At 43.4% G+C, this 14,644-nt stretch overlaps 1 protein-coding gene across 2 annotated transcripts; it reads left to right on the top strand.

The window, feature by feature from the left end:
* Positions 1 to 9,625: 9,625 nt before the first annotated feature.
* Positions 9,626 to 13,015, top strand: ZWINT (ZW10 interacting kinetochore protein). Of its 2 annotated transcripts, XM_081105205.1 has the most exons (9): positions 9,722 to 9,837; positions 10,678 to 10,768; positions 10,935 to 11,058; positions 11,203 to 11,369; positions 11,482 to 11,538; positions 12,123 to 12,265; positions 12,345 to 12,522; positions 12,613 to 12,694; positions 12,922 to 13,013. In XM_081105205.1, the coding sequence occupies exons 1-8, from the start codon at positions 9,791 to 9,793 to the stop codon at positions 12,652 to 12,654; spliced, it is 849 nt and encodes a 282-aa protein (XP_080961331.1). In that variant the 5' UTR covers positions 9,722 to 9,790; the 3' UTR covers positions 12,655 to 12,694; positions 12,922 to 13,013. The 2 variants fall into 2 exon arrangements, with proteins under 2 accessions (XP_080961332.1, XP_080961331.1); XM_081105206.1 differs by lacking the exon at positions 12,613 to 12,694 and having other exon boundaries at positions 9,626 to 9,837; positions 12,922 to 13,015.
* Positions 13,016 to 14,644: the final 1,629 nt, after the last annotated feature.

Below are 14,644 nucleotides of genomic sequence, written 5' to 3' on the forward strand. Positions count from 1 at the left end.
ATAGATAAGTGCAACCGCCTAACATGTGGGGGAATAATAATGAAAGATAACCTTACAAATATACCTCAGTAATCTTTATTATACACTTGTGAGAGAGGCAACTATTGGTATAAATTGCATGTAGGGTGAAATTTAGAAAAAAAAAATTTGCAGGGGAAGGTAGAACTCATTTTTTTTTCTCTTAGTCTCTGTTCTTCCTTTCAGGAAGAGTAGAAGACAATAGATTGGAGAGCAAAAAAAAAAAAAAAAAAAATTAACAAGCTGGCATCCTGCATCAGTGTTCATAGTTTTGAAAATGTTCAAAGTTTGCTTGTGAGATCTCCAGCATAGTTAACTCATTATCCAAGTTCCTTTGTACTGATGACTTATTTTTTACATATGACTGATGAATCCAGTGTTAATTGAAGAACCAATCACTGGTTTTTCCTGCAGTTTGCTTTGATATCATGGGAATAATTTCTTTTGAGTACAAATAATATAATTGCATTTACCCAGAGGTGAAAATTATAGGCCCCCAAAATGTATTTGATGTTGTTTTGCTAGAGGACAAACTTTTCAGCAGACAATTTTATACTGTCTGACTCCAGTTCTATAGCAGCTCCATTAGAGAATCAGAATGTATTTCTCATTGTGCTCTCTAGGTACCACTGAAATTTAAAGAGGAAACGCTACCAGAATAGAAGATAAAAGTAATAACATTATCAGGTGTTAGAGTCTAAGGTTCTTTAAAGGTCATGAAACCTGTTTCCTTCCTTTCATACTTGTAGATATGAAGCTCAAGTAGTTTTTAACATAAACCTAGACGTTGGAAAGATTCATGCTTGCTCCTCTGCGTAGAATTTCTGGCTCTTGGTGTAGGTACTCTTTTGTCATAGTTTTATTTTGTTTTCTTTAATTGACTTTTTAGAGAAACAGGAAGGGAGAGAAAGAGAAACATTGATGTGAGAGAAAAACATTGATTGGTTGCCTCCAGTACAATACAATATTATACAGTCTCAATTGTCCAAAGCCCAGATGAATTTTTAACATCTCTTTTTTAAATTCCTTTTTTTTAAATTATAAAAATCATATAACATCAAGTCTACCTATAGATAGATTATATGAGGTGTGTAAGTAGTCAATTTCTTAGAATCAAAAAATAAAATGGTGTTTGCCAGAGGCTGGAGGGAGTAGGAAATTGGGAGTTGTTCAATGAGTATAAAGTTTCAGGTAAGAAAGATGAAAAACTTCCAAAGACATGCTTTATAACTTGTAGGGCGCAGCTATAGGGTTAAGCCTCCAACTGACCTGTTGGCAAAGCCACAAATAAGTCCCAGCTTAGAGGGCACAGGCCTCTTAGCATTATTAGGCTTGACCTTATGGCACTCCCTAGATCCTTCCTATAGTTAGCTAATGGGCTGTGGGAGGTGCAGCAAGTGCTGCCAAACAAGTGAAACTCACAAGAACATTGTAACTATGGTGACCACTACCTTGTTTACCTCTGGCTATAAAATAAAACTGTGTGATCAGAAATATTTATCAGATGCTAAGAGCGATAAGGGAGAACAGAAAAGGAGCACTTACCTAATAATGTCTGGATCAACAGTAAATGCTTTCTAGGACTGATGTCAAAGCTCAGGATGAAATCTAAGTGTTCCTTTCCACATAAACATGTGGTATTTTAGTCAAAGGTAGAGCATGTGATAAGGGGAAGGGTAAAAGAAAGCATGCTTTGCTTTGCAGTGAGGAGGTATTGGGTGAGGAAATGACTGAGTGGGAAGGAGAGAATAAAGAAATGAAAGAGTTGTAAGCAGGGTACATATGCAGGGACTAGTAAGATACTTAAAGTGCTTGCTTAGTCTCCCAAGCAATCACCTAATAGACAGGTGAGCAAATGCTGTTAGAAAAAATGGCCCCTACTGACTAGCTCAATGCAGGGTTGCTGCAAACCTGTAATTTGGGGAGGGGGGTGCAATATCTTTTAGAAAGTTCTACTTACATTCAGGAAAAAAATATATAAAAGGCGATCATAATGTCAACTCTGAACAGTCTATACTTGCATCTGAAAAGAGCAACCGTAATGCCATTTTATTATGAAGCATACTACATATGATGAGAGAGAATCATTGATTGGCTGCCTCCTAGTCTAGGCTAGTGTACACATCTGTAACTACAGATAAATGTATGCATGCATGTATGTGTATAAAATATATTTATGATCTTACCTAACAGTAGTTTAATGATGCACTTTTGTTTTTCTCTGCTATTGACAATTTTCTTCTCACTTACAAGATTTGGATAACACTCTTTAAATAAGGCCATTAGTGAGCTGGGACCAAAAGAGTAACCAGATGCATCTTCAGCGCCTTCCCAATGAGTTGTCACATAAAAAGTTTAGGTGCTAATGGTATATCAACAGGCAGAGTTATCGGTTAAATGAAATATCCATTAGACTGGAAACACAAGTTCAGACAAAGGCACAGACTGCATTAACAGTGGGGTAGGCATTAGTCATGACACGTTTGTTTGTCCTTGATGTTCAGAGATAATAGCCCGTGGGTGGTTTCTCTCAATATGTGAACATATTTGGAAAAATAAGCGTGTGACCAGCTGCTCACAGGTAAGAGCTCCATTGAGCCTTTTGGCAGTTCAACCTCTTTGATTCATGCCCTGCGTATGCCATTGATTGGAGAAATGTACAGAACCCCTTATTGTTTTATACCAATTCAATTGACTTGCTGCTGTTTCCCACTACCTCACAGCTGTGTCAAAGGGTTTGCATGCTGCCCCAGGGGTTACACTATAAGCTTAGCAGCAGACCACTTTAAGTAGAGCATTAATCGTGACTTTCAGAACTGTTTCAGAACCACAGCATACATGACTGGAAGGGATAACAACAAGTTTTAAGCAAAGCCTTTTATTTTATAAATGAGAAAATATAAGTTTACAGAATTTAAATTGATTGCCAATAATTCTACCTTGGCTAGTAACACAAGTAAGACTGAGGTTATTTCCAATATATAATGTTATTATTGGAACAGTCCACTGACAACAGTGTCTTTCTTTCCCTCGTTTTTTTTTTCTTCCTTTATAAAAAAAAATAAATTGTATTGACTTCAGAGAGAAAGGGAGAGGCAGAGAGAGAGAGAGAGCGACACATCAGTGATGAGAGGGAATCACTGATTGGCTGCCTCCTGCATGCCCCGCACTGGGGATCGAGTCCGCAACCTGAGCATGTGCCCTGACTGGGCATTGAACAGTGACCTCCTGGTTCATAGGTCGACACTCAACCACTGAGCCATGCCGGCTGGACCTTTTTTCTTCCTTTACCCTTCCTTTCCTTCTTTACTTCCCTCCTTCCTTTTACTCAGGCAACCATTCAGTTGTTAATTCATGTATTCACAGGGTTTTTTTTTTGCCAAGCACCTAGCTTGTTCTAGGAGCACTGGTAATTTCTAAGTATATAAAAAGGTAAGTTATAACAACAGCTATAAAAGTAATAGCTAAGGCTATTTTCCTTTTAAGTATAAACATATTCCCTGGAAATTACTTAACAGACTCTAAACGCTAAAAAGAACAATGTGGACAGGATTTAAGGAAGAGCATGGTGAGTACCCCGGTGTTTGTTTTTATTTTAATCTCCCATATACCCTGGACTGGATGGGTAGTGGCGAGGCCTGCAACAAGGAATGATCAATGGGTTTAGAAATAAAAAGAGAAAAGAAGAATACAAAAAGGGAAAACCTGCTCTTTCTGACCTAAGGACTGGAAAAATAAAGGCTCACAGAGACCTAGTGGGAATCCCCAAGCACTTCTCCACAAATGAGACCTCTAGGGATGGTCCGATTGACCAGCAGTGGCAGCAGCAGAGCCTGCTCCGTAATTCAGGACAGGTGAGTGGTATAATCTCCCAGCAGCTACAGAAACAGTCCGAGCTATCCTATCCCCTTCTCCAGTACTAGGGCCCAGTGAGTGGCCCCATCTTCTCACAGTGATCACATTAGCAAAGCCCTCTGACTCCCCGGCATCTACCGTATAAATGGACTAAGTCCAGTGGCTTCTCTCCTCAGCCCAGGAGATTGCCACTGACCCCACAGATGGCACCAGCAGGAGTTGAGCAGGAGGCTTGGCAGGACCAGAAAACAAAGCAGACATGAGTAACACTGCAAGGACTCAGAAACTAAACTTTCATGGAAATTAAAGCTCAGAAAAGTAGACTCTAACTTACATAATAACCTTAAACAGGGCAATTGCCTGATTTAAAAAAAAAAAATACTACTTAGGAACAAGAGTCCCCTAACAAAATAAACAAAATGTTCAGGATATAATAAAAAATCATTCATTGTACCAAGAAACATGAGAACCACAATTTAATGAGAAAGGACAATCAACAAATGCCAATATGGAAATGAATCTAATATTGGAATTATTTGACAATAATTTTAAAAGCAACTGTCTTAAACATGCTTTAGAAAACAGCCATAATTTGTCTTAAAACATATGAAAACAGAAAATCTCAGGAAAGAAATAGAAGTTATAGAAAAGAACTAACAGAAAGTCATAGAATTGAAAACTACAATAAATGAAATTAAAAAAAAAATCTCACTGGATGTACTCAGTAAAGTATTGATGAAAAGGACCAAATCACTAGACTTGAGAACACATCTATAGAATTTATTCAATCTAATTAACAAAAGGAAAGATTAGCAGAGCCTCAAGTTTCTGTAGAAATATTTAAAAACAGAGCATATGATAATATGCTTTATAATATGAAGTTCATATTATAGATTACAGGTTAGCCAATCACATTTGTAAAAGGCGAAAAGGTTTTAAGGCATATACTTCCTAATTTCTAAATGAACTAAATAGGTGCAATAATCAAAACAATGTGATGCTCTGTAAGAATAAGAGCATTGATCAAAGAAACAGAATTGATCTTTTAAAAAAAGTGCCAAGACAATTAATTGAGGAAATAATAGTTTTTTTTTTTTTTTTACAAGAGGTACTCCAACAATTGGATGTTCATATGAAGAAAGATGAATTTAGACTGTTACCCCACACTATGCACAAAAAATTAACTCGAAATAATAAGTGTAGATGTGGGAATTAAAACTAAAAATCTTTGAGAAGACAATAGAAAAAAAGCTATAACTTCAACTAGGCAAAGCATTCTTAAGAGACATATTAAGGAAATAAAAGACAAGCTGCAGGCTGGGGAAAAAAATATTTGCAAACCATACATTTGATTTAAAACAACAACAGTTGTATGTAGAATAGAAATAACTGCTACAACTCTACATTAAGAAATCAAGTAACATATTTTTAAAATGAGCAGAATATTTAAATAGGTATTTCATCCAAGAAGATATACAAATAGATAATAAACATATAAAAAGATGGCCCTCATATGTTCACACAAAAAATTTTTCTTTAAATATATTTTATTGATTTTATAGAGAGGAAGGGAGAGGGATAGAGAGTTAGATAAGAGAGAAATATCAACGAGCGGCCTCCTGAACACCCCCTACTGGGGATCGAACCCGGGGCCTTTCAGTCTGCGGGTAGATACTCTGTCCACTGAGCAAAACCTGTTAAGGCCATACACAAAAATTTTAAGGGAATGTTCACAATAGCATTATTCATAAAAATCATTAACTAGAGACAATCCAATTTCCATCAACTGGTGAATAGATAAACTGTATTTGGTATATCCATACAATAGAATATATTAATAAAAGGGAACAAATTATTGATGCATGCTACCATATCGATGATCCTCAAAACCTTGTGCAAAAGCAAAGAAGCAGATACAAAACACAGACACACACACACACACACACACACACACACACACACACAAAACCTACCTATTGTATGTTTCTGAAATTTCCAGAAAAGGCTAGCCTATTATAGAGACAAAAAATATACCAGTGTTGGTCTGGGCTAAAGTTATTTGTTATTAAAACATACTTAATATACAATAGTATATTAGTTTCAGGTTTATGACATACTAGTTATTATCATTAATATACCTAATAAAGTGAGGTACAAATTTCCATTTATAAAATAAATGTCATGGGAATTAATATACAACATAGGGATTATAGTCAATAATCTATACTAATAAAAGGGTAATATACTGATTAGACTGAACATCTTCCAGACATCCATCATGACATCCTTCCAGACAAAAGACAAAAAGCCATGGTGGCGGGGGCCGAGGCAGAGGCAGTAGGGGCGATCAGGCCAGCAGGGGAGAGCAGTTAGGGGTGACCAGGCTGGCAGAGGAGGGCAGTTAGGGGCAACCAGGCCAGAAGGAGAGGGCAGTTAGGGGCGATCAGACAGACAGGGGAGCAGTTAGGGGTGATCAGGCCAGCAAGCAGAGGTGGTTAGGGGCTATCAGGCAGGCAAGCAGAGGTGGTTAGGGGCAATCAGGCAGGCAGAGAGGTTAGGGGCGATCAAGCAGGCAGGCAGGCAGGTGAGCGGTTAGGAGCCAGCGGTCCTGGATTGTGAGAGGAATGTCTGACTGCCAGTTTAGGCCCAATCCCGCAGCCGGCAGTTGGACATCCCCCAAGGGGTCCCTTATTGAAGAGGGTGCAGGCTGGGCTGAGGGACACGCCCCCTCCAGCCCCCCCCCCCCCAAACAAATTTCATGCACTGTGCCTCTAGTATCATAATAACCTTGTATGATGACAGATGGTTACTAGACAGTATGGTGATCACTTAGGCACATATCATGTTTTATTCATTGGATTTCCCAAGATTCATTTATATGACCTTGCCACCAGGCAGAAAAGATCTGGATATACAACTTAAATCCTAAAACACAGCTGGGAGAGCTGGACATACAAAACAAATTTCTATGCAATCAGAAATAAGTTCTCAATGCATGATATGTTGTTTTTAATGTTTTATAAAGTACCAGAGGCAGTTTATTTTCCATAGACAATTGCAAAAGTGTCTTATCTCATTACTTATATTTACTTACTGCTCTATGAATCTCAGATGAACCTGCCCCCATAATCACTTCATGCATCCCAATAAAACAGTTGATGTTCCATTTGAGTGCTAATAAATACTATTTTCAGAATCATTTCTCATGCACTACACAATAAAAGCTGCAAAATGAGTGGGGGAAATTGTCTATTTCCAGAAACAGATGCTTTATTTTTTTCTTCTTTTCAACTTGTTCAATGACTGAATAGATGTTTCCATCTTAATAATGAAAATATAACCTCCATATCAATTATATGCTTAAGGGAATTTGCCTTACTTCCTAGGTGGTTGTGCTACTGTTTTCTGCAACAGAGGAAGATGACTGAGCAACAACAAAGTTCCTAGATACAATTTATGGAGGGCATTGGAGTTTGCTGAGTGGCAAACAAGCACTCTTTAAATTTATAAACACATGCTATTTATACAATTGCAAATTCTTTACTCAAAATGTGACATTTTTAAAACTATTTTTGTTTCTCTGTCTGTAACATCAATATTTTTGAGCGATGTATGGTTTGATATAGTTTTCTTCATGTTTTTTGTGCTCGGGTTTAGTAGAACATCTTCATATGTGAATTTATAGTTTTCTTAAATTTCATTATGTTTGGTGTCTTTTGTTTTTGTTTTGTTGTTTTGTTTTGTTTTTTTGTCCTCTCTCCTTGCCTCTCCTTCAGGGACTCCATTTACAAGTACATTAGGCTGTTAGAAATTGTCCCAGAGATCACTGTTGCTTTGCTGTTTTCATTTTCTGTGATTCCTGTTAGTTTCTAAGGCTATGCCTTTAATTTCATTTATTTTTTATTATATGTTTAATCTGCTATTAATCCCATCTAATTTCATCTCTTACATTGTAATTGTCACCTCTATAGTTTGATTTGTCTTTATTATTTTTCATATCTCTGATTAACTTTTTGGGGGCTTTATGAGACCCATTTAAAGTTTAACTGAATGGCTTTTTGTATAGAATTGTGCAATCTTCCCATAATCATAGAACATTTTCATTCCCGCCTCAAATGAAACCCCACTTCTACTTGCAGTCCCTGCCCAGTCACCTCCCAACCCTGTCAGCCCCCAGCTGTGAAAAACCACTAAACTACTTTTTGTTTCTCTAGATTTGCTTAATGCAGACATTTCATATGTATAAATGGGATCATACAATATGTGCTCTTTTGTGACTGTTTTTTTTAAAACTTAGCATAATATTTTCAAGGTTCATCCATGTTCTATCATGTACCAGTAACTCATTCTCTCTTATTGCTGAAACTATTTTATTGGATGGGTTATAGATTTTAACATTCACCAGCTGATGGGTATTTGGGCTTTTCTACTTTTGGGCCCTGGTATAAAATGCTGCCATGTATGTGTGTGTACAAGATTTGTGTGCACATTTTCATTTCTCTTGGACATATACCTAGGAGTGGAATTGTGGTTCATATGCAACTTTATGTTTAAAAATTTTGAGAAACTGTTAAGCTGTTTCCCAAAGCAGATGCATCATTTTACATCCTCAGCAGCAACATGTGCATCCAACTCCACATATTCACCTTATTCTTTTCATGACAGCTCTGCTTATCTTTTTGAACAAATGAAATAGTTATAAAAGTGTCTTAATGTCTTCGTCTGTTCATTCTAACATATATTTCCGTGCTGATTAGTGACAGATTTTTCTCCTCGTTATGGTTTTCTTTTCTTTCTCTTTTTGCCAGCTTGATGATTTTTTAATTGAATGCCAGGCATTGTAAACCCTGTCTTATTGTTTGTTGAACATTTTTGCATTTCTACAAATATTACTGAACTTTGGTCTGTCATACGGTATATTTAAGCGATTTGTTAACAGTTTGATCCACCTGGGTCTTGCATTTAAGATTCGTTAGGTGGCTCTGCAGCAGTGATCAGCTTAGGGCTAATTATTCCTTACTACTAGGGCGCGACCTGTCTGTGTACTCTACCCAGGGCCCCATGGCTTAAGTTTTCCAGCCTGACTGGTGGATACAGTTATAATTTCTGACCCTACATGATCTCTAGGAATATCTAAAACTCTTTTCGGGCACTGTCCTCAGACACCGTTTGCTCAGTTCTCAGCTCAACACTTGGGAAAATCTGCTTAGAACTGAGTTCTCTCCCTGAGCCTCTCTCTCCTTGCTCCTAAACGCCGCTGCGAACACCTGCTTTGGTTTCCCCAGAATTTCAACTTAATCTTGTCAGCTCGGGTATTTGGCCTGGGTTCTCTCTCTCCCTGCACCGCGTCCCGGACAATCTTTAAAGGCGGTAAGCTTTCGGAGCTGATATCATTTATTCCCGGAAAATCTTTAAAGGCAATAAGCTTTCGGAGCTGATATCATTTATTCCCTGTGTCTCCAGGAGCACTGTTCTTCGCTACTGATGCCAAGCGTCTTGGAAGACAGACCCAACGCTCTATTTCTATCGCAGAATTTTATTAAAATAAAACTAATGCTGAGGGTTTCCTCTAAAACGCAAACGCAGTGCAATGCTTTTCCCTCCGCACAGCGTAAGATGAACCGGCCACAAGCTGCTGAATTAAAGCACCACCTCCAAGCTCCAGCACCGCCTACAGGCTAGTGCGCAAGCGCAGAACTCCTGCGCGCCCGCCACGACCAGCTCTAACTGCGCCTGCGCCAAACAGCGCTGCGCGCCAACGCGCGAGTAAGCGCCCGCCAAGCAGAGCGCACTGTGCTCCTTGATCCCGCCCACTAACTGGGCAACCAATCGCCTGTCCCGGAGCGCTGTTGGCGGTGGATCCAAAGCGAAAAGAGTTCCTAGGAGAGGATCGGGCTGAAACGCTGCGCTGGGGAGGATGGAGGCGGCGGAGACCGAGACCGAGGCCGAGGCTGCAGCCGTAGAGTGAGTGTCTGCCGCCAGGTGCCAGCCGGGGGCGGGCCGTGGTGTATGTTGCCGGTCCCCGAGGACAGGTGACCGTTTCCTGGGCCCCGCGGGGAAGTGATCCTGACCCCAGACATTAGTCTCAGGTTCTAGAGATGCCTTGTCTCCGAGATGCGGGCCCATGAGGGACTGCCCGTCACTCCCCGTTTGCACGCCTCCCGGGGGTGTGCCATGAAAGGGGAGGGTTTCATCCCTGCCCCTCCACCCTCCTGGCGGGCTGCACCGCCCTCACAGTGGGCTTTCCGCCTGCAGGACACACCCTGCGAGGGCCGTTTCATTCCCGTCTCGCCTGTCCCACCGCCTCTCCCACTGGGTTGTTTGATCTTGGTCCCCGCCTCCCAGCGGGCTGCTCCAGCCCCCAACAAGGAAGAACCGGTGCCTCGGCATCTAGCCACCACCCCCCCCCCCCCCGTCCCGAGCCCCTCCCCAAGTATTCTACGATTCTACCCTAGGGGGGCTCTCTGCCTGGAGGGCACCCCACTGCCCATCAGTTCTGCCTTACTTTGCCCTTTCCCAGTACATTTCCCTGGACTCTAATGGTTTCTCTTCAGCGGGACACTCCCCACCCTACACTCCTTATTCCCTTTTGCTCTGCTTAGTTTTGCCCATGGCACTTATTCCCTTCATATGTCCTCCATATGCACACACCATTCCGGGTCGCAGAGGGCCCTTTAGGCCGGTGTACAGATGCCAGTCAGAGGAGACTCTCAGCATTGGTACATGTATCTACGTGTGCACAGAAGTTCTCCAGATCCAGCCCCCCAGGCACCTGCAGTTTCCCCTGTTTCCTTGCCCCTGCAGGGCCCTGGCCAAGCTGGCAAACATCCTGGCGCCTATAGGCCTGCAGGAGGAGGCGGAGGTGCCCGGACAGATCCTGGCTGAGTTTGTGATGGTATGTTCAAGATGGTAGCCAGTTTTTCAGGAGCGGGGGACTGCTCCTGGGTTCTTCTGCTGAGATGCTGGGCAGCACTGATGGTGAGCAGACTGGAAGGCAGCCTTGTTGGCCTATGATGCAAGGAGGTAAGGATGTCCTCTGCCTCTCTCCTCCCTCTGAACAGGATTCCCGAAAGAAGGACAAGCTGCTCTGCAGCCAGCTTCAGGTAGTGGACTTCCTGCAGAACTTTTTGGCTCAGGAGGACATTGTCCAGGGCCTGGACCCCTTGGCTTCTGAAGACAGGAGCCGTGAGTAGTCACGGGGTTGGGAGAGGGCCTGCCTTGAGTCGGGAAGGAAGGGAGCTGTGTAGCTGGTGGAAAGACCGAGGCCCCAGTATTTCAGGCTAGCAGGCCAGCCTTCACTCAAGTTCTCATTCTGGTGGCTCATCTCAGGACAGAAGGCAATGGCAGCTAAGGAGCAATGGAAAGAGCTGAAGGCTACCTACCAAGAACATGTGGAGGCCATCTCAAGGACCCTGATCCAGGCCCTGCCCAAGATGGAGGAGGCCCAAAGGAAGCAGGCACAGCTCCGGGAGGCCCTTGAGCAGCTCCAGGCCAGGGTGAGGGGAGGGAAGGACATTCAGAGAGGAGGAGGGAAAGGGCGAGCATGCAACCAGCAAAATAAACTCTTTCTCCTCTTGTCCCCCCCCTCCCCCCTTTGCCTACCGGCAGAAGCAAGTAGCCATGGAGAAACTCAGAACAGCCCAGAAGCAGTGGAAGCTGCAACAGGTGCGTCCATCCCCCTAAGAAAATATCCTTTTTCTATCACCATGCTATCGCATGGACTGAGTGCTCTGCCAGGAAAACCTCATCTCCTTTCTTTCTGTGAGGCATTATAGTATGTATAGGTACCGGCATGGGCTTGAGTCCTAGCATCACTGTTTACAACTGCATGACCTTGGGCAGTCACCTCACTTTCTGTGCTTGTTTCTTCATCTATGAAATGGAGGTAGGAGCACCCACCCTAAAAATAAAGTCAAGTTGTTCAGATGATTAAGCAACTAATACAGTGGGGCCTTGACTTACGAGTGTCCTGACTAACGAGTTTTTTTGAGATACCAGCTGTCTCTCGGCCAATTTTTTGCATTGAGTTGATAGAGTAATTTGAGTTAACAAACTCCTTAACGAGTTCGGTCTCGGAACAAATTAAACTCGTAAGCCAAGGCCCCACTGTATAGCAAGTGCTTAAAATGTGTCTGGCACATAGCAGACTAAGTGAGTGTTATCCTGTTTGTGCCGTCTAGGCTGAAGGGGGTTAGGGCAGAGGCTGTTCAGCATCTGATGAGCCACGTCTGTATTCTCACTTATGGTAGGAGAAGCGTCTACAGCACTTAGCAGAAGTTTCTGCAGAGGTGAGGCAGCGTCAGGCAGGAACTCAGCAGGAGCTTGAGCAGCTGTATCAGGAGCTTGGAACCTTGAAGCAGCAAGCAGGGCAGGAGCGGGACAAGCTGCAGAGGTGAGACGGGGCACATGGGCTGCAGGCTCGGTGTGTTCCAGCTGAAGCTCCTCCCTTCACACCCAGCTCTTTCTTCCAGGCACCAGACCTTCCTTCAACTGCTATACACCTTGCAGGGTCAGCTGCAGTCCCCTGAGACAGAGGCAGAGCTACCACAAGACGTGGGTCTTCCTGAGGATAAGTCCCAGCTGCTGACCCAATCCCGGGAGCAGAACAGAGGGGATACCATGGGAAGAGATGGAAGTGTGTCCTCCAAGGTGTGTGAGAAATGGGACGAATGGGCATGGAGGCAGGGAGAGAATCTGGGAGAAAGGGCTTAGGCACTGCTCATACCATGTCTCCCCAAGGGTGAGGGCCTAACGCCTGCTGGACTTGCAAGCTTGCCATGACTTCCTGGGGACAGCAACATGGGAAAGGACCCTAGATTAGGTAGGACTCCATCCCAGGACCTTGTGTTTCTGGACTGCAGGAGTGGAAGGAGGGAGGGCCTCTGGTTTACCTCTCTATTAGGAGCTCGACTGTTCATGGTGTTGTAGAAAGTGGGGAGGAGCAAGGAGTTTATCTTGTGGTTGAAGCACCTCACCCCATGCCCAGCCGACCCTGGCCTAACCCCTCTCTTACTCTTCCCCAACCCTCTTGCCCCACCCTCATTGCAGGTAGACTGAGCTTCTGAGTACAGCCTGATTTCTGACCAAGACCCAGATGGGGTCAGGCTCTGGATTCTGTTGATTAAAAGCCTTGAGCTCTCAGCTGCCTGTTTGTCTATTTGTCTTCATATGTTAGTGGGAAGAACCACATTCAAAAGCCAACAACATGACAAGTGCTGGAACTGGTGTGAATTTAGAGGGTGCAAATGGGTAGGGGGCCCTGGCCTGGGGCCTCAGGAGTTGCTTGTTCAAATCAATATGTTGCAAACATGCTGAGCTTAATCCAGGGAGGAGGAGAATGCTTTAGGCAGGTGGTTAGATATGGGAAGAGAACTTTAATCACTGATCTAAATGTTTTTTGAACCCCTGCTATGCACCAGCCCTCCTGCTGTGAACTGGAGCTACCAGTCCCTGGCCCTGTGGAACATAATGAGCACGAACAAGTAAACGGGTCAATAAGATGATTTCAGAGTGTGGTAAACAGGGTAGCAAACTAAAACAGTAATATGATAAAGTGCAGTACTGAGAGAATATAGAGGATGATGTATCTATCTGTACAGGCCTGTGTCTGTGTGAGTTAGCATTTTCATTTTTATGTATGTGTGCCTGTATCTGTTTTTTTGTTGTTTTAAACTACGGTTCGCATTCAGTATTATTCTATATACGTTTCATATGTACAACAGAGGGGTTAGACAATCTTGTACTTTATAGAATGGCTGTTTGATATTTCAAGTACCCTCTGGCCCCATAATAGTTATCTATATATATAAAAGCCTAAGCAACCATTACAACCGGCCAACTGGCTGATCGGACGACCGGCCAGTAGCTATCACATGCACTGACCACCAGGGAGCAGACGCTCTGCAGGAGCTGACCCCTGGTGGTCAGTGCGCTCCCACAGACAGCCAACTTCCCTCGGTCCCTCCCCCTAGCCAGCCAACCTCCTGCGGTCCCTCCCGTGGCTGGTCAGGCCGAGGGACCCCATCTGTGCACAAATTCCTGCACCGGACCTCTAGTCCTATATAATAAAGCCTAATATGCAAATTGTCCCCTTGGGCAGTGGTTCCATCAGGAGTTTGACCAGGAGAGTGGGAGTTTGACCGCTCGCTATGACATGTGCTGACCACCAGGGGGTGGCACGGAACATGGCAGGCGTCAGCAACTCGGTGCTGGTAGTGTGGCAGTGGAGGTGCTGCCAGCCCCATTGGGCCTTGACGAGCGCGGGACTGTGGCTGGATAGTGGAGCAGGTGAGCAGGAGGCTCCAGGCCAAGGTGGAGTCGGGGGGCTGATCACCCCACTGATCACCCCACAGACAGCGACCAGCAGCGGCGGCAGAGGGCGGGGCTGCCACCTGGCTCCCAGGCGCTGAGGGAGAAAGGGCAAATAGCAATATTAAAATATTTCTTCTAATTATCTCCCTTTCAATGTGCACGAATCCATGCACCGGGCCACTAGTTACAATATAATTGTGTTTGTTGCTTTCAGTCTCCATTCCTGTGTGTATCTGTTGCTGGGTGTGTAGACACTGGGGGGCACTGCTGTATGTGAGAGAGATTGCATTCATGATAGGGTGTGTGGGAACTGCTGGCTAAGAGAAAGCTAGTAGAAAACTCCATTTGTGTGAGAAAGACTTACATTCTTTTGAGGAAGACACGTGATCCTTTGTTTTGGGTGAGAGTTTCAAGAAATGTTGGTTCCTCTTCTATCTCAAACTGATGCCGTCTCTCAGGT

This window comes from Myotis nattereri (genome assembly GCF_964212035.1).
Source record: "Myotis nattereri genome assembly, chromosome: 13".
NCBI lineage: Eukaryota > Metazoa > Chordata > Mammalia > Chiroptera > Vespertilionidae > Myotis > Myotis nattereri.

Excerpts from the sequence above, each read along its gene's own strand:
- ZWINT (XM_081105205.1), top strand. The coding sequence starts at position 9,791 with ATGGAGGCGGCGGAGACCGAGACCGAGGCCGAGGCTGCAGCCGTAGA. Across the intron at positions 9,838-10,677 it reads GCCGAGGCTGCAGCCGTAGA|GGCCCTGGCCAAGCTGGCAA; the intron begins GTGAGTGTCTGC and ends TTGCCCCTGCAG. Across the intron at positions 10,769-10,934 it reads TCCTGGCTGAGTTTGTGATG|GATTCCCGAAAGAAGGACAA; the intron begins GTATGTTCAAGA and ends CCCTCTGAACAG.